This window comes from Trichomonas vaginalis, chromosome I (assembly GCF_026262505.1).
Source record: "Trichomonas vaginalis G3 chromosome I, whole genome shotgun sequence".
Classification (NCBI taxonomy): Eukaryota; Parabasalia; order Trichomonadida; family Trichomonadidae; genus Trichomonas; species Trichomonas vaginalis.
In genome coordinates this window covers 4,384,501-4,402,167 of record NC_067203.1, presented here as the reverse complement: position 1 = coordinate 4,402,167, position 17,667 = coordinate 4,384,501, and the positions used below count along the sequence as shown (strand labels likewise).

At 32.4% G+C, this 17,667-nt stretch overlaps 8 protein-coding genes and 1 pseudogene across 9 annotated transcripts, besides 2 other annotated features; 2 read left to right on the top strand and 7 right to left on the bottom strand.

The window, feature by feature from the left end:
• Positions 1 to 11,367: part of a mobile genetic element that runs on past the window's edge.
• On the top strand, positions 406 to 855 carry TVAGG3_0927890 (protein of unknown function, DUF4106 family; the record flags this gene model as incomplete). The annotated part of the gene is made up of 1 exon (XM_051252476.1): positions 406 to 855. The coding sequence occupies one exon, from the start codon at positions 406 to 408 to the stop codon at positions 853 to 855; it is 450 nt and encodes a 149-aa protein (XP_051078050.1).
• On the bottom strand, positions 1,365 to 2,057 carry TVAGG3_0927880 (KilA, N-terminal/APSES-type HTH, DNA-binding family; the record flags this gene model as incomplete). Its single annotated transcript, XM_051252475.1, has 1 exon — positions 1,365 to 2,057. One exon carries the CDS (start codon positions 2,055 to 2,057, stop codon positions 1,365 to 1,367), a length of 693 nt encoding a protein of 230 aa, XP_051078049.1.
• On the bottom strand, positions 2,768 to 3,178 carry TVAGG3_0927870 (organellar and viral DNA polymerase type B; the record flags this gene model as incomplete). Its single annotated transcript, XM_051252474.1, has 1 exon — positions 2,768 to 3,178. One exon carries the CDS (start codon positions 3,176 to 3,178, stop codon positions 2,768 to 2,770), a length of 411 nt encoding a protein of 136 aa, XP_051078048.1.
• TVAGG3_0927860 (organellar and viral DNA polymerase type B) lies at positions 3,531 to 4,469 on the bottom strand (the record flags this gene model as incomplete). Its single annotated transcript, XM_001299562.1, has 1 exon — positions 3,531 to 4,469. One exon carries the CDS (start codon positions 4,467 to 4,469, stop codon positions 3,531 to 3,533), a length of 939 nt encoding a protein of 312 aa, XP_001299563.1.
• On the bottom strand, positions 5,538 to 5,876 carry TVAGG3_0927850 (uncharacterized protein; the record flags this gene model as incomplete). The annotated part of the gene is made up of 1 exon (XM_051252473.1): positions 5,538 to 5,876. The coding sequence occupies one exon, from the start codon at positions 5,874 to 5,876 to the stop codon at positions 5,538 to 5,540; it is 339 nt and encodes a 112-aa protein (XP_051078047.1).
• Positions 6,714 to 7,574, bottom strand: TVAGG3_0927840 (uncharacterized protein; the record flags this gene model as incomplete). Its single annotated transcript, XM_051252472.1, has 1 exon — positions 6,714 to 7,574. One exon carries the CDS (start codon positions 7,572 to 7,574, stop codon positions 6,714 to 6,716), a length of 861 nt encoding a protein of 286 aa, XP_051078046.1.
• Positions 11,368 to 11,820: 453 nt separating the features above from the next.
• Positions 11,821 to 12,667, top strand: TVAGG3_0927820 (annotated as a pseudogene). Its single transcript has one exon. A coding segment is annotated over exon 1 (847 nt).
• A 4-nt stretch (positions 12,668 to 12,671) lies between these two features.
• On the bottom strand, positions 12,672 to 12,914 carry TVAGG3_0927810 (serine threonine-protein phosphatase family; the record flags this gene model as incomplete). The annotated part of the gene is made up of 1 exon (XM_051252471.1): positions 12,672 to 12,914. The coding sequence occupies one exon, from the start codon at positions 12,912 to 12,914 to the stop codon at positions 12,672 to 12,674; it is 243 nt and encodes an 80-aa protein (XP_051078045.1).
• An 18-nt stretch (positions 12,915 to 12,932) lies between these two features.
• Positions 12,933 to 13,172, bottom strand: TVAGG3_0927800 (uncharacterized protein; the record flags this gene model as incomplete). The annotated part of the gene is made up of 1 exon (XM_051252470.1): positions 12,933 to 13,172. The coding sequence occupies one exon, from the start codon at positions 13,170 to 13,172 to the stop codon at positions 12,933 to 12,935; it is 240 nt and encodes a 79-aa protein (XP_051078044.1).
• Positions 13,173 to 14,612: 1,440 nt separating this feature from the next.
• Positions 14,613 to 14,639: a mobile genetic element.
• The last annotated feature ends 3,028 nt before the right edge of the window (positions 14,640 to 17,667 follow it).

Here is a 17,667-nt window from a genome sequence, read left to right as displayed (position 1 = left end):
GACATTGACAAAAAATTTGAGAATGTTTTAAACAAGAACAAGAGGAAGTTAGAAAATGCTCAGATAAAGCCTATACATGACAAGTTCTTATTTGCTCAGAATGGTATAACAGGTCTAATTGCACCACCTGGGTCGGGTAAGACTTTCACTTATCTTAAAATGGCTGCACAACAACAAGAACTAGATGAGAAGAACCCATTCTATGAGTTAGTAGTCATTTGTTCGACTTCTGGTCAATTTGACCAAACCGTCAATTTGTTCAAAGATATTATAAAGAAGTCTAAGTTAGTATGTATAAAAGACTCTGAGTTGTTAGATTGGATAAAGAAGTACCAAAGAAGAGTTTTGAAGTATAATGCTATAAATGAGTATATAAATTCTAAGTTTAAAGACCCAAATGAGGAAATGCAGAGAATATTAGAGAAGAAACACTTCAGAAACAAACAGAAAGAGATAGAATACATTTCGAAGAAATTGCAATCTTACGATTGGAAGACATACCCTCATAGATGTCTTCTTATCTTAGATGACTTTGCTTCTCATCCTTTGCTTAAGAATAGAGAACAAGATATGTGTCGAATTCTTAAGAAGCTCAGACACTTTAACATCTCAGTTGTCATTTGTGTACAGACAGCAAAGAGTTTAAGTAAGGATGTTAAAAGAATACTTACTGACATTATACTTTTCCCTGGATTGTCCGAAGACGATTTCATGGAACTTATGAAAGAGTCCATGGCAGGTAAGTTTGACAGACATGAACTATGGGAGAAGTACAAAGTCATACAAGACCCTCATACTTCTTTCAGAATTCATATCTACGCAAACAAAGTTCAAATTGTAAAAAGTCAAGCTTGAAAAATCTAAGTGTTTAGTCTTAGTAAGTCTGTTGTGGTGCTGGGGCTGTCGGTTCTTCTGGCTTTGGAAGGCATTCAGGAAGAGGAACGTCAGTCATCCGTTTGTGTCCTGTCGGAAGGAAAAACTTTTCCTGTCGGAAGGAAGAACTTTTCCTGTTGGAAGGAAAAACTTTTCCTGTTGGAAGGAAAATTTTTTCCTGTCGGAAGGAAAAACTTTTCCTGTTGGAAGGAAAAACTTTTTCTGAAGTTCGACCAAAAAGTTCTCAATTTTCGAAAATTTGAATGGTTTACGGACGGACAACTGGAAAAAATTTTCCTGTCGGAAGGAAAAATTTTTCCTGTTGGAAGGAAAATTTTTTCCTGTTGGAAGGAAGAGTTCTTCCTGTTGGAAGGAAAATTTTTTCCTGTTGGAAGGAAGGACTCGGAATGCCAGAAGGATTTGACGAGGCAATTTACCTAATTGAGCTACTTGAGCCATCTGAAGTCAAGCTTGAAAAATAAATGGTTCATCTACCCTACTTGTTTGAAGTTGTCAAAATACTCTGTTATTTTTTCTTTCAGTAGCGGTAAGTCTTCTTTGAAGGTAAGTATTGTACAACCTTTCATATCATAGTGTGTTTGAGGTAACGTATCTTGAACTATTTGTTTCACATCTTCATTTGGGGTCATTGAAATCGGTAAGTTTTCGCGATAGAACCAATTTCTGTCAGATTTGTAAATCTTAGCAAGGTCGTAAAAGCTTTTGTTGTTTCTTCTGACTAAATGCAACATAACCATATCTTTATCTTCTTCTTTCTCCAACTCTTCAGTATAAATCATATACTTATAGTTCTTTTCCTTTCCTTTTGGTACCGAACGTGGTATTCTTTTCTGAATGCTTTTGTCTTTTGCTTCAAGCTTGTTTTCCATCTCTTCACGTTCTGCTTTATATAGTTCATCTAACATCATGAAAATATAACAAGCATAACGAGGTGAAGCCCACATTGCTACGGCATTTACTAAAAGTCTATGAACATAATATCCTCTCAAACCAGGAGCCAAATTCTTGCGATTTTCGTACGGAATCTCTACCCTCGGTTTTTCGAGGGTAGCAAACATATGAGGAAATTCTTCTAAAAGTTCTTTTGTCTGTTGGTTTTCAAACCAATGATATGCTTGCTTTGTAGAACGAAGAGCGTTCAAAATACTTTGCATCTGGTACATATCGTCTTTGACCGAACGAATGAGACGTAACTGTTTGTTATACTGTATGTACTCGTATTCTTCATTTATGGCTTCATGGACTATAACTGTTGTTGTGTTCTCTGTTGTTGACATATCTGTCTTTATATTCCGGATAAAAAAAATATTTTATAAAAAACTAACTTTATTTTTTCTGTCTTAAGGAAATTCACTGTTTTCATGTGTTTTATGCAAGACCGAAAAAAGTCGGTCTAGAGAAATTTCACTGTTTTCATAGAGTTTTGGCGACCCAGATAAAAGTCGGTCTCGCTGTTCTTCACTGTTTTCATACGGAATCTCTTCTCTCGGTTTTTCGAGGGAAGCAAGCATATGCCATTTTACTCAGATTTTTGGTCATTTTTCAGCAAAAATAATGTTTAGGTGAAGAGGTGCGATCTCACCTGTTTTTTCACCTGTTTTCTCACATGGTCTAAAACATACAAAACTCATGAAATTTGTGCTGAATTCAGCAAAAATAATGTTTAGGTGAAGTGGTGCGATCTCACCTGTTTTTTCACCTGTTTTCTCACAAGCGTTTTACATGGTAAGCGTTATTTTTACATTATGACACGAAGTGAACATTGACACTTCGTCAAAAAAATCCCTGAAATCATATCTTACATACAAAAAAATACAAAAAAATGACACTAACTTTATTTTCTGACTTTCACAAAAGACCAAAAATAAACGCTTTACATGTATTTTTCAGCAACTTCGTCAAATAATTTTATAGCTTTATCTATCTCATCTACTTCAAACGTTTCTTTACCTTTTATGGGAGCACCATACATTTTCTCAAACTTTTCAAGTAGTTCTGTTTCTGCAGCTCTCATATCATTAGCAAACACAACCTTGACTCTATTGACTGTACTGTCATATCTTTGAGTTATATTATATGTCCTTCCTATCTTATATCTTTTTGTATTGAAGTCCTTCGGTTTCTGAACGATGTAAAGTAAGCCTTCACTGCAACGTTCCGTATCGAATGAACCATATGTTATGAAGTTATATCCAACAACTGGGTCTAACCATAACAAAACTATTGGTATAAGACTTTTGTCTATAAGATATGCTGCAGTTCCATAGAATCTTACCGATATCATAAGCTCAGGATTTCTTGTCAAAATTTTCTGAGTAGAAGCAATTTTAACCCAGTCCTTTGCTTTCTTTCCAGATGGAGATATAATGTCTGACAAAGAATATTTGTTGTATTTCTTTGAGTATCTTACGTTTAAATCACCTATTCTAACCAATTTGGTGTCATTGTCTATCTTTTTAACTGTTTCAAACTCAATGTTTGTCATTTCTGTTCTTACATACAAAATAAAAAAATAAATAAAAATAAAGTTAGTTTTATTTTTTATTTCGGGAAAACTCATGAAATTTGGTCATTTTTCAGCAAAAATAAAGTTTAGGTGAAGTGGTGCGATCTCACCTGTTTTTTCACCTCTTTTTTCACAAGCGTTTTACATGAATTGTACGATGTATATTTGAAATCCTAAACAGTTTCGTAGCTTCTATTTCTTCTTTTAGTACATCGAATGTTTTAACGATACCGAAAGTTTCTTTATACTTCTTCTTGACGTCAGATAGAAGGAAATCTTCTGCTGTTGGATAGTTTTTGTTCAGAAATTCTAACATGTCCATTTTATCTTCTGCTAGCTTTTCTGCTTCTTTCTTTAAATCTGCATAGTCGTTTCTCATACGTTCTATCTCTTTGACGGAGTAGTTATATTTCCTCATTGCTGCTTTACATTTAGAACATTGCGGGTTCATTTTTGCGTTATACATTGAAATAAAACCAGCTAAAACAACTAAAGCGTCAATGGTTTTCTTTAACTCAAAAGTTGCTGGTTTTATTTGTTTGTTCCATACTTTACCTCTTCTATCTTCATCTCTTATCTGCCATACACATTCAGCAACTAACGAAACAAAGTTGTCGTAGGTCTTAAATTCTTCAGATTTATATATGTCAGAGATGTTCTTATATACCATGTCGCAATCTTTGTCCATAACCTTATGGTTGCAATGAAATCCTAGAAACTCATAGTTTACCTTTCGTATGAACTTCTTTATTTCTACCGAGTCAGTTGCTTTGACTTCTATTTCATCGAATTCAGGAATAGTTAGTTTTTGTTGCTGAATTTCAGGCAATTTGGGTAAATGGTCAATAATGTCCTCCATTTCATAAAGATACTGTTCATTTGTTTCATCTTTCGCACTACAGTCTAAATTACATGTTAAAAGTTCTTGCTTTATCTTCTGGATTTCTGTTTCAAAAGTATATGAAGAAGGAATGAAGCTTTTCATCCCTACCAACATTGACGTAGGATTCATGACTAAAGAGTTTGGTGCTGTAGTTGTTTGTATTGTTGTTGTGCCGATTGTTGACATTTTTATTTTTTATACAAAATAAAAAAAATAAAAAAAATAAAACTAACTTTATTTTTTATTTCGGGAAAATTCATGAAAATTCAAGATGTGAAAAAAGAGGTGAAAAAACAGGTGAGATCGCACCACTTCACCTAAACATTATTTTTGGGTCCTTTACACTCATTACGAAGAAGTCTTGACAAAACATTTACGTTCATGTTTGACAAAACATTTACGAAGAAGTTTTGACAAAACATTTACGAAGAAGTTTTGACAAAACATATACCCGACATTCTCGTCAAATACAAAATAAAACTAACTTTTTCATTAGATAACTGTTATTTTTTGACGAAGTGAACATTGACACTTCGTCAAAAAAATCCCTGAAATCATATCTTTACATACAAAATAAAAAAATAAAACTAACTTTTTCATTAGATAACTGTTATTTTTTGACGAAGTGAACATTGACACTTCGTCAAAAAAATCCCTGAAATCATGTCTTACATACAAAAAAATACAAAATAAAGTTAGTTTTATTTTTTCTATCTTAAGGAAATTCATGACAAAACATTTACCCGACATTCTCGTCAAATACAAAATAAAACTAACTTTTTCATTAGATAACTGTTATTTTTTGACGAAGTGAACATTGACACTTCGTCAAAAAAATCCCTGAAATCATATCTTTTATACAAAAAATACAAAATAAAACTAACTTTATTTTTTCTATCTTAAGGAAATTCATGAAAATTCAAGAGTTTTAGACCATGTTAGAAAACGTGTTAGAAAATATGTTAGATCTAACATTCTAACATAAACTTTATTTTTGGGTCCTTTACACTCATTACGAAGAAGTCTTGACAAAACATTTACGAAGAAGTCATGACAAAACATTTACGAAGAAGTCATGACAAAACATTTACGAAGAAGTCTTGACAAAACATTTACGAAGAAGTCTTGACAAAACATTTACGAAGAAGTCTTGACAAAACATTTACGAAGAAGTCTTGACAAAACATTTACGAAGAAGTCATGAAAATTCAAGAGGGTAGAAAACAGGTGAAAAAACAGGTGAGATCTAACCATCTACCCTAAATTATATTTTTGGTCCGGGAACAACTTTCTCTCAATTGGAGCTGTGGCATACTCTTTGCGTAAGCGGTTCAGACCTTCTTCGAACTCTTGGGCTCTCTTCGATTTGGATTGAGATTGGAATTGCTGGGGTGGAGCTTGCTGGAACATCCAAGGGTTGGGGAAGTAAGGCATAGGCAGAGGAGGGTAGTTCGGGAAGCCTTGTGGTGGGTAGTAACCTTGAGGTGGAAATTGGTAGTAAATCGGAGGTACTTGCTGGAACTGAGGTGCAGGGGCTGGTGCTTTAGGTTCTTCTGGTTTGGGAATGGACTCGGTTGGTGGGACGTCGGACATTCGTTTGTGGCTTAACCGTCGGACCACAACGATAAAAATCTCTGCTACTAGCAGTACTGCTACTGACAGTAGCAGTACTTTTACTGACAGTAGCAGTACTTTTTCTGACAGTAGCAGTACTTTTACTGACAGTAGCAGTACTTTTTCTGACAGTAGCAGTACTTTTACTGACAGTAGCAGTACTTTTACTGACAGTAGCAGTACTTTATCGTCGAAAACCCTCTCAAATTTTCCTTTTTACTGACAGTAGCAGTACTTTTACTGACAGTAGCAGTACTTTTACTGACAGTAGCAGTACTTTTACTGACAGTAGCAGTACTTTTTCTGACAGTAGTAGTACTTTTTCTGACAGTAGCAATGGTCGAGGTCGAACCTACCGACGAGGCAATTTACCTAATTGAAATTAACGAGCTTGTTAAAGACTTCCTCAGGCAGAATGTAAAAGGCAAGCTTGTTAGCGGTTGGATAACGGGAAGGGCTGCCTTGAATCTCGAGACTTCGACTGGAATTCCAATTCAAATACCAGACGGGACAGCCTACGACGACATAAAGCAAGCAAAGAAAGAAGCTCTTCTCAAGTTCTTTGCAAAGCGTCCTTGGATACAACTTCCAACCAGAGAGAACCCTTTCCCAAGAATGAACCAAATTCTCAGGGGTCTCCTTCGCTTCTCGGGTCAACCATTCTACATAACCTGTGAAGGCGACATCCAACCAGTTCAGTAAACCTTAACGTTTAACTGCACTTTTTTATGTTTTTTGTGAAAGTGTCAAAAATAAATTGTTTTCATGAGTTTTCTACGATGTTAGAAAAAATGTTATTTTCTAATATCTTCACATTCAATACTTTTTCAGCACTTTTCCGTAGTTATATATGAAAGACAATTCGAGATAAAAGTCATAGTACAATGGAATAATATGTTGCACACCATTTGTTGTGAACCAAACTTGAAAGTCAGAGAAACTGTTACTAGGTGGTTCGTAGAATTTAGAAGCAAAGTCATAAAAGTCCTTACCAATACATAGAAAACTATTGTTGCTTGAACTGAAACTTGCATGACACATAACATTTTGAGGGTCAAACACGTTTCTATAAACTGTCAAATCTGCTGGTGGAAGTATAAATTGAAATGGACCATCTGGTGGTAATGGTTCGTTCTGGTTTAGTAACCGAAGAAATTGTGCCCAAGAACGTTTGTCTACTTTCCAATATAAAAACTCTGTATCTCTTGGAGGGTTAATTTCAATCTTTTGAAATGAAACGGTTGAGTTCATCTTGTCATATTCTAGTTTCAGATAGTATGTTCCATTTAGTAAAGAGTCGTATTTTTCTTGAAATTCCCAATAATATTTGTTCATTTGAGTTTGAAAGTCATTTAGAGTTTTCTCAAGACTTTCGTCTGAACGAACTGTAAAGATTCTCATTTCGTCAAATTTGTCTATTAGACCATCAGAACCTTTATACTGCCCATGAAAATATACTGCGAACATAAATGCGTTAGTTCTTTTTGAAAACAAAACTCTTCTAAATCCTATTGCCTTTGCATCTGAAGGACTTTGAAGCCAACGAATTGGATAGTCAAACCTGTATATTCGGGATGAAATTTCTTCATCTGATATTGTCCTACCAGCATTTGTAAAGATATAGTCTAACGGTTTTGTATCTGCTACTTTTGTTCTTTGTTTTTCAACCTGAAGCATTTAATATATGTAAAAATATATTGTTTTAAAATGGTATGCCATTTCATATTTCTCATCTAACAAACAAGTTTCCTTCAACTTGAGGTTCACTAACAAACTCAGCGTACATTTCAAATAAAAATAAAAAAATATTTTTTTCTTTACTTTACATAACCGCCTGCTGCCATAAGTCTTTGACGCCAACCCATACCAGCTAATGAAGGTTGACTTGGTTTAGTTTGGAAACTAAACTTTGGTTTTGGTTTATCTTCAGTTTTTGGTTTTTCTTCTTCTATCGGTTTTTCGTCACTTTTCGGTTCCTCTGACTTTACCTCACCTGCAGGAACAGTTGTGTCGTCAACATCTTCATAAATATCATATGCCATTTGTTTTTGTTTTCCTTTCAACTTTTTGTGTTTGTTGTAAAGTTTAGAATATTTCGACTCTAAGTCAATGAGATGTTCTATAATGAACTGTTGGTCAGTGAAGTAAACTTTTCCATCTGTTGTCTCGAAAGCTCCTTCAGACTTCAATATTTTATTTGTGAGAGTCTGTTTCTTTTTTGAGATACTTGCCGTTCCATTTCTATGAAAAGTGACTTTGTAGTTAGGGTTTGTATTTCCAGACCTGGCACTTTCTATTATTGAATTTTTCTCTTCATCTGTAAGTTCTTTGACAGGTTTTGACAATGGTTCTGAACTTTTTGTTTGTGGTGTCAAATCTACCGTTTCAACTTCTTCGGCGTCATTTCATCTCAGTAAAAAAATTTAGTTTGGTTTGTTTTCAACTGGTTGTTGTTGTTTTTTTAAGTCGGTCTAAAACTTCCTGAGGTATAGGAAGACCTTGACAAACACGTTGTGTAACTGCTGGAAGCCGACAAATCCATCTTGAACCCATTTGTCTCAATGCTGTATTGTTCATTTCATCTCAGTAAAAAAACTTTACATTCCCCACGTTTGAGGCGGTTGAGGTTGGTTATTGTTTTACCATTGTTGTGCATGGTTAATATCCTCTGTTAAAGAATCTTTCACCTTGGTCCAATAGTGTCCCTGCTTGTTATAGTAGTCATTTGCTTTGTTATAATAGTTTCCTGCTTGTCTTCCTACATTGTCCATCCATCCTTGAACTTTTCCCTCTTGTTTCAGGATTTGGAATAAGATTTGTTTGCATCTCGTGCTACATCCCAACCTTTCTGTACAGTTTGTATAATAGGTTGTGCTTTCTCTTTCAGTATACCTAATGTACTCAAAATCTTCCTTCCAACTCCAAATACACCTCGCTGGCTATTGTTCCCACTGCGGGCAAAAATCTGGATGCAACTCCTGCTAATGCGCCAAATAAACCCATTTCTTATGGGTTAAAAAATGACGAATCCAAACAAGGACCCCTATGTTTCTAAAGCGACAAGAAAAGCACTCATGATAAAAATCTTTAGTTCAACACCAAATGCTTGGTTTATGGATATCTTGGAAAACATTCCGAGGTATAGAGAAGATGGACCACCATACTGGTTAATATTTGTCGGTCAAAACACAAGATACTGTGAAGCATACCATTATGGTCCAAAAATATTTAGATGTGAAAACTGCTTTGACAAAATTCGTTGACAAATACCATCCAAAAACTGACATCTGACTGTGAAAGTTCTTTCAAATCAATGATGTAAAAAACTATCTGCGTTCAAAAAATGTAAACCAATATTTCATTGTCGACCAAAACCATTCTGCTCTTGGTGTCATTGACGTAGGGTTGTTAAAAATATCAAAAATTAGCGTTTTGAAGACACCATGGTGTCTTATAATTTTTCCTTCCTTATTGGCGTGTAGAAATAAATGCGCCAATAGATTGAAGAAGAAGAAATGTTTTTCTCTTAATGAACTTTAAGCAAAACGGCTGTTTCAGTCATTAATTCTTAAAAATAAAAAGGGTAAAAACTAAATACAATGGGTAAAATTCAATAGTGTCTGTGCTATCGTTCAATTTGAAGGTGTCTTTTGAAACCGCAAAGACACATTGAATTTTTGAATAGTGTATTATGGTTTGACAGACACCAATGAAAAAAATAAAATGATATTTATTTAAATATATAAGATCCTTATATAAAAATAAATATTTTATCGTTTTATTTCTTGTTTTCGAAAATGTTTTTTATTGAAAAATCAATAAAACTAACTCCAAAATAAAATTTTTGATTTAAAGACACTATGATGACACCAGGCAAATCTTCCAAGACACCTATCGTCGGGAATCTAACAACCCTACATTGACGGTTGTATAAAAATGTTAAGAGACTTAAACCAACCACAAGGTGGTGAAGCAAATGAAATGTCATATGACGACAAATATAGACACTTCTCCATGGCAAAGATGAGACAAGTTTTAAATATTTACAATAGCCGTAAACAAAAAGGTTTGGGAAACCACTCCCCCGAAGAAATGAAAAACAACCCTGACTTAGAGAAAGACTATATATTTAATAATTTAGTCAAAAGAGACAAACAAGAAAGAATGCGGCTTCAAACTTCAGAAAGGTGACAAAGTAAAAATAGAAATACCTAAACGCGACCCATATGAAAATACTATTGACTATGACAACAATGGGAACTCGACAGGTACTCACATTCGTGTTCGTAAAAATAGAAGAAAGTATACAAGAGAATATTATGAAGTTTTAGGCAAACATGGCAAAATGTACAGACTGCAAGCAGAAGATAAAACTACTATTGTCAGACCTCGTTTCAAAACTTGTCAAAGTTCAAGGTGGATACTTTCAAAGACAGTTCCTAACAAATATAAGACAACTCCTGACGAATATGCTAAAGAAGTTGAAAATGACGACTAAGCATTTCTATACCATGCGTAAACTGTCATGTAAGGTGGCATGTATTCTTTACTTTGTCCCGTTGTTTGCGTATATCCTGAAACGTGATGTGTATGGTTTCCATCTCCCTGAGTGTTACCCCAGAAACAATTTATAGCAAACTGAACGTCGTCTTTAACATCATATCCTTTACCTTTTGTCATTGCTGACCAATCCCAAAAATTTATGCTTATGCCAACCTGCTTGAGATGTACTTAAATCTATGTAGTGACTATGTGCAGGTAAATTTTCACCTGAAATCGTTTTACTTCCACCTGTTTTCCTTTGAAGAGTTTGCACAATAACAAAAACCTGTCGACTATTTGAGTCCAAGTTCCAAAACCCAGAACTGTTTCTGGATTTGTTGAGTTCATTGACGTATAAATAGAGCCTATAGGATATAATGTTTGAAGTATTTCTGTCTTTAATGTTTGAAGCTCTTTTTTGTCTGCTTTCTTGTCATATAAATCTTGAGCAGTGAATTTAATATTATATTCATCCTTCATGACATAAACATCTTTACATCTAATGTTTTCTCATCGTCGTTATGTCGTCATCCGATGTTAAACCTTGTGGAAAGGGAGGTTTACAATATAATGCATCCCCACCAGTTTCTTCAACCGTTCCTTCAATACTTTCTATAGCAACAGTTGTAAAACTTGTATGTGTATGAGTCTTATTTGCTTTCTTCTCTAACTCATCGTTAACATAAGTTTTATCTGCTTTAAGGTCTAAACATCCTGAAACCCATCCTGTATCGGCTTTAACTTTAAAAGTCTCCGATGTCCATTCATGATACCATTCAGCCCTTTCTATAATTTCTTTATCTTTTTCATCCACATATTCCTTATCCGCTTTCTTCTCTAACACACTAGCCACATATTCCTCATCCGCTTTCTTTTCAAGGCTAACGTTTAAGTCTGTTATTTCAGATATAGAATGTGTATGAGTCTTTTTAGAATATTCGTTTTCAGCTCTTGTCACTTCACTTGACATTTTATTGTCAACATATGTTTTGTCTGCTAGTTCAGGATGAGTATGTTCTTTTGTTGCATAAGCATTGTTAGCTCTTTCTTCTTCTTTTGCTATTGCATCGTCTACATATTCTTTGTCAGCTTTGTTGTCAACATCTGCTTTCAAAAGAAGTTCATTTATAGGTTTCTCGTTTAAAGTTCCTTTTGTTGGATTTATACAGACAGTATTGTTCTTCTTGTCTTGAAATAGAAACTCATCTGTCATTGGGTTTAATGTCAGTTTTAAGTTTCCTTCTTTCAATGACTCAGATATCTTAGAATAGTTTGAAAAGTTTGTTGTGTTCTTATTTAGAGCTTGCATAATGAGTTGTCGGTTGTGTTGTATTTCTCTCATGGAAGCAATATCTTTCGACATTTTTATTCTAGATAAAATATGCTTTCAATAGAAAAAGAAAATTCAAGAGTTGCTACAACTAAACCATTAGATGAACTTTTTACTAATGTCGGTCAAAAGTTTGAGACAGAGACCGTAAAGCATGAAGGCTATCGTTTTGACTACCCATTAAGATGGCTAAGAGACCCATCTGTCACAAAAGCTATTGGCTTTCGTAGAATGAAGTTCATTTCAGAAGCCATACATGGTTTCCCATTTACGGTCGGTTTTGAAGTTCGATACTATAACAAAGAAAAACGTATGTATGAGAAATTTGAACAGGGAAAACTTTTACAAGTTAGTTTGCTTGTAAACTTAGAAACAACTCTTCAAGCTTTTCAAGAAAAAATAAACGATATCTATATCGAATATGCAAAACAGTATAACATTGACGAGGGAGAATACCATCTCGATATATTTATGACAGGAAAAATGCAACTGTTAAAATCAATAGAATAGAAGACCTTGGAGAAAACGTTTATATTTCTACAAAATATAACAACTTGGCATGGTATAGATTTATGAGGATGTTAAATCAGCCTGCAGCATATCCAGTACACCCAGACTTTTATGAAGTCGAAAACCCTAATGGAACATATGAAAATATTTTCGACCCAGATGCTATATTGTTCATGCTTCATTTTCTGGCGCCCAAAACTCTTTCTTATGCTTGGCAAATGACTTTTACGAAAAACCTACAAAGTTATACGAACCACCAAGTGGAAGTATTTCAGACTTTCAAGTATGGTTTACTACAGATGGAAGAAAAAGAATAATTCCATTATACCATGCGTTTTACTTAGAACTTAGTTTCATATACAACTACTATCGAACGGTAAAAATATAATTTTTTAATACGGTTGAGGTGTTGGATTTGGTTGCCAACTTGACTGTGGTGCAGGTTCAGGCTGTTGTATAACAGGAGCTTGTTCTTCTGGTTCAGGGTCTTTAGGTATAATACCAACAAACTGACCTACTCTTTTACCAATATTTTTGACTCCGTTCCAAATTCCTCTTCCTACGGTTTTTATTCCATTCCATATACCTCTTCCAACATTTCGAAAGAAGTTTCCTATCTTACTGAAGAAACCCATTTTACTATATGTAAAAATCTAATGTCCGCCTAGTCTCTTACGTTTCCTGTTGAGTTCCATAGCATTCTTTAACTGGAGCTCATACATTCTGTTTCTCCTCTGGTAGAAAACATATTCTGGGTCAACTCCTGTGTTCGCGTCATCTGCATAAAGTTGTTTATATCCCACTTCAGGGTTTGTATAAAACTCTTTCCATCTCATATTTGCATACCATGGTGGCAAACCTAACGCAGCGTCATTTGACATGGCAGTTTGCATTTGTACATCTGTTGGCACTTGACCATAGTTTGCCATTGCAGTTTGTATTCTAACTTCATTTGGAATATTCTCTGGGTTTGGTTGTCCAGGTTGCTGTGCATTCGCTAAGTTCTGTGCGTCCATTTAATATTAGATAAAAATATCTCTTACGAGTACATATACTGAACATTTGCAGGCATTGGTTCATCTTCATATTCTCTGTACTTTTCTGCCACGTCAAATAAATAAATGACACAATGGAAAAAACCTAAAACAAGTAGTCCTATTTCAAACCACATTTACTTACTAATAAAATTTCTTTGTTATGACACTTTCTCCGGTTTATAGGACCTCTCTCATATTCTATCTTGTCATATATAAACTCATAGTCGTTTATATCTTCTAGTCATTTCATGACACTTTCCAAACCACTTTTATCGGATGTAAAGTAAAAGCATGGATGGTTATGTATAACGTCTAAAGTTTCTAAAGAGTCTCTCAAAGTCCAGTCTACTTGGTATTGAAAATCCCATGTGTTATAGAACGGTGGGTCCACTATAAAGAAAACATTTTCCTTGTCTTTATATTTTTCATACAACTCTGTCCAATGACATCTCACAAACTCTATACCCTCAATATATTTTTCTATGTCCTCTTTGAAAACATTTGTATAGTTAAGATATAAAACTTTTGACATGAGTGTTTCAATGTCATGAACTCTTATAGAACCACTATATAATAGTCTAGCAGATATACTATCCCAGTCTATATATTCTGCTTTTTCAAAACCTCTCTCACAATATTTTTCTTATCTAATGGTATACGTTCCATCTTACCTATAGGTATCTTTTCTTTTAACTCTTTCAATATATTGTTTGTGTCTGGTATATGTTTGAGACGGTCCATATAGTTGTCGAAGTCATTGCATATAATCTTTGAGTCTGGGAATATTGTATGGCACAAATGGGATATATAGAAACTTCCACCGAACAAATCTACAAATGTTAGACCATTCGGTAGTTTCTTAAGTTCTCTCAATATAATATCTTTACATCTACTCTTATTTCCAAAGAACGGTAACGGTGGTTTTGTAAAATTCATTTATATATAATAATAAAAATGTTTTTACCCGAAAAGTGGCAGAAAAGTGACAAACATGAAAACATATATAATTTGTGAAAAGTGAAACATTATATAATGTTTTCGACCCAGAAGAAGGCTTCTTCCCAGAAGCAATGGAGGAAGAAGAAGAGTCCTCCGAATTCACACCAGAAGACTAACAATTTTCCGAATAAAAACTTCATTTATACTAAACACCTTCGGGGCTAGAGGGCACGAAGTGCCTGGAAGCCCCACTACCTTTTTTTTTTTTTTTTTTTTTTGAAATAACAGATTATATTGACAAAAATACCCTTATTACCTAAATGTGATAACATTTTGAACACTGGTTTTACGAGATTTTGTAAACTTCAGAATTTCATCTCTTAACGCCAAAAGTGCCACAGCCAAAATTTTCACAAAGATGTCAAGTTCTGAGTCACCAAATGAAATCGGATGTAATTTTAAAGACATCAAACCAATTAAAGTCTTCGAATACCCCAGTCAAGCATCAAAAATTATATGGGGCGTCGATTCCAATAATATTTTACAAATATCTTCACAAATTATCGAATTAATTACAAATAACAAAATATCTATCCAAATGGCACTTTATTTGATTAATGTTTTTTCACAAATTCGTGTTAAAGAAATTAAATTATATACGGAACTTTATTTAAACATATCAAACAAATTCTCATGCATCATCCAGCCGAAATATTTGAAATTGGCAACATTATTATATTATAAAGGCCTCAAATTTGAAAACTTCGAACCTCAAATAACAGAAGAAGAAATTATGAATTTATATTCAACAGAATCTCCCTTATACTATATTGCATGGGATAAAGTTGACGATCTTAAATCTAAATTCCCAAAACTTGATGTTGATAAGGAGATAGATGATATCACACCACTTGACTGTGCACTTAGATATGGATCAGAATTGTGCTTCAATTACTTGAAAAATTTAGGAGCTAAATACACTAGAGACTCCGAAGAATATGCTGTTATAGGCGGAAATAAAGACATTTTTATGCAAACGATTGAAGATGGAAAATCATTTGATGACAAGATTAATAGAGCATTGGATTATCGAAACTATGAAATTGCTGAGTATCTTAAATCAAATTTTGGACAAACTCCTGATTCAATAGCAGAAAGTATGCTTTTCGCAAATTATGATATTGCATCTTATTTATTATCTAAAGGAGAAGATGTCAACAAAATTTATAATCTCTTTCTCTTAATATTTATCATTGTTTTGTTGGATTATCTTTCTTTTCATATTTATCATTGTTTAATGACATTTTCTTTCTTTTCATATTTTTCATTGTTTTATAAAATACTCTTTCTTTTCATATTTATCATTGTTTTGTTGGATTATCTTTATTTTCATATTTATCATTGTTTTATGAAATTCTTTTGATATTAATGAATGCCCTCTTGCTATTGCAATCAAAGCGAATTCAATGGAAATTGTTCAATTCTTGGTTGATCATGGTGCTGATGTTAGCATGAAACTTATTCTCTTTCTCTTCATATTTATCATTGTTTTATAAAATTCATTTTCTTTTCATATTTATCATTGATTTATGACATTCACTTTCTTTTCATATTTATTATTGTTTGATAGAATTCTCTTTATTTTCATATTTATCATTGTTTAATGACATTCACTTTCTTTTCATATTTTTCATTGTTTGATAGAATTCTCTTTCTTTTCATATTTATTATTGTTTTATGAAATTCTCTTTATTTTTATATTTATCATTGTTTAATGACATTCTCTTTCTTTTCATATTTATCATTGTTTTATATAATTATCTTTCTTTTCATATTTATTAGTGTTTTATATAATTATCTTTCTTTTCATATTTATCATTGTTTAATGATATTCTTTTTCTTTTCATATTTATCATTGTTTTCTTACATTCTTTCGATATTAATAGATGTCCTCTTAGTATTGCAATCAAAGAGAATTCAATGGAAATTGTCCAATTCCTAGTTGATCATGGTGCAGATGTTAACATGAAACTTATTCTCTTTCTCTTCATTTTTATCATTGTTTTATAAAATTCTCTTTCTTTTCATATCAATCATTGTTTGATGGCTTTCTTTTTCTTTTCATATTTATTATTGTTTGATAGAATTTTTTTTATTTTCATATTTATCATTGTTTAATGACATTCACTTTCTTTTCATATTTTTCATTGTTTTATAAAATACTCTTTCTTTTCATATTTATCATTGTTTTGTTGGATTATCTTTCTTTTCATATTTATCATTGTTTAATGACATTTTCTTTCTTTTCATATTTTTCATTGTTTTATAAAATACTCTTTCTTTTCATATTTATCATTGTTTTGTTGGATTATCTTTATTTTCATATTTATCATTGTTTTATGAAATTCTTTTGATATTAATGAATGCCCTCTTGCTATTGCAATCAAAGCGAATTCAATGGAAATTGTTCAATTCTTGGTTGATCATGGTGCTGATGTTAGCATGAAACTTATTCTCTTTCTCTTCATATTTATCATTGTTTTATAAAATTCATTTTCTTTTCATATTTATCATTGATTTATGACATTCACTTTCTTTTCATATTTATTATTGTTTGATAGAATTCTCTTTATTTTCATATATATCATTGTTTAATAACATTCTCTTTCTTTTTCATATTTTTCATTGTTTTATGAAATTTTCTTTCTTTTCATATTTATCATTGTTTTATATAATTATCTTTCTTTTCCTATTTATCATTGTTTTATATAATTATCTTTCTTTTCATATTTATCATTGTTTAATATCATTCTCTTTCTTTTCATATTTATCATTGTTTAATATCATTCTTTTTCTTTTCATATTTATCATTGTTTTATATGATTATTTTTCTTTTCATATTTATCATCGTTTTATGATATTCTTTTTCTTTTCCTATTTATCATTGCTTTATGATATTTTCTTTCTTTTTATATTTATCATTGTTTAATAGCATTCTTTTTCTTTTCATATTTATCATTGTTTTATTATATTCTTTTTCTTTTCCTATTTATCATTGTTTAATTACATTCTCTTTCTTTTAATATCTATTATTGCTTTATGATATTTTCTTTCTTTTTATATTTATCATTGTTTAATAACATTCTCTTTCTTTTAATATTTATTATTGCTTTATCCAACTTTCTTTCTTTTCATATTTATCATTGTTTAATATCATTCTCTTTCATTTCATATTTATCATTGTTTAATGATATTCTTTTTCTTTTCATATTTAGCATTGTTTTATATAATTATCTTTCTTTTCATATTTATCATTGTTTTATATGATTATTTTTCTTTTCATATTTATCATCGTTTTATGATATTCTTTTTCTTTTCCTATTTATCATTGTTTAATGGCATTCTCTTTCTT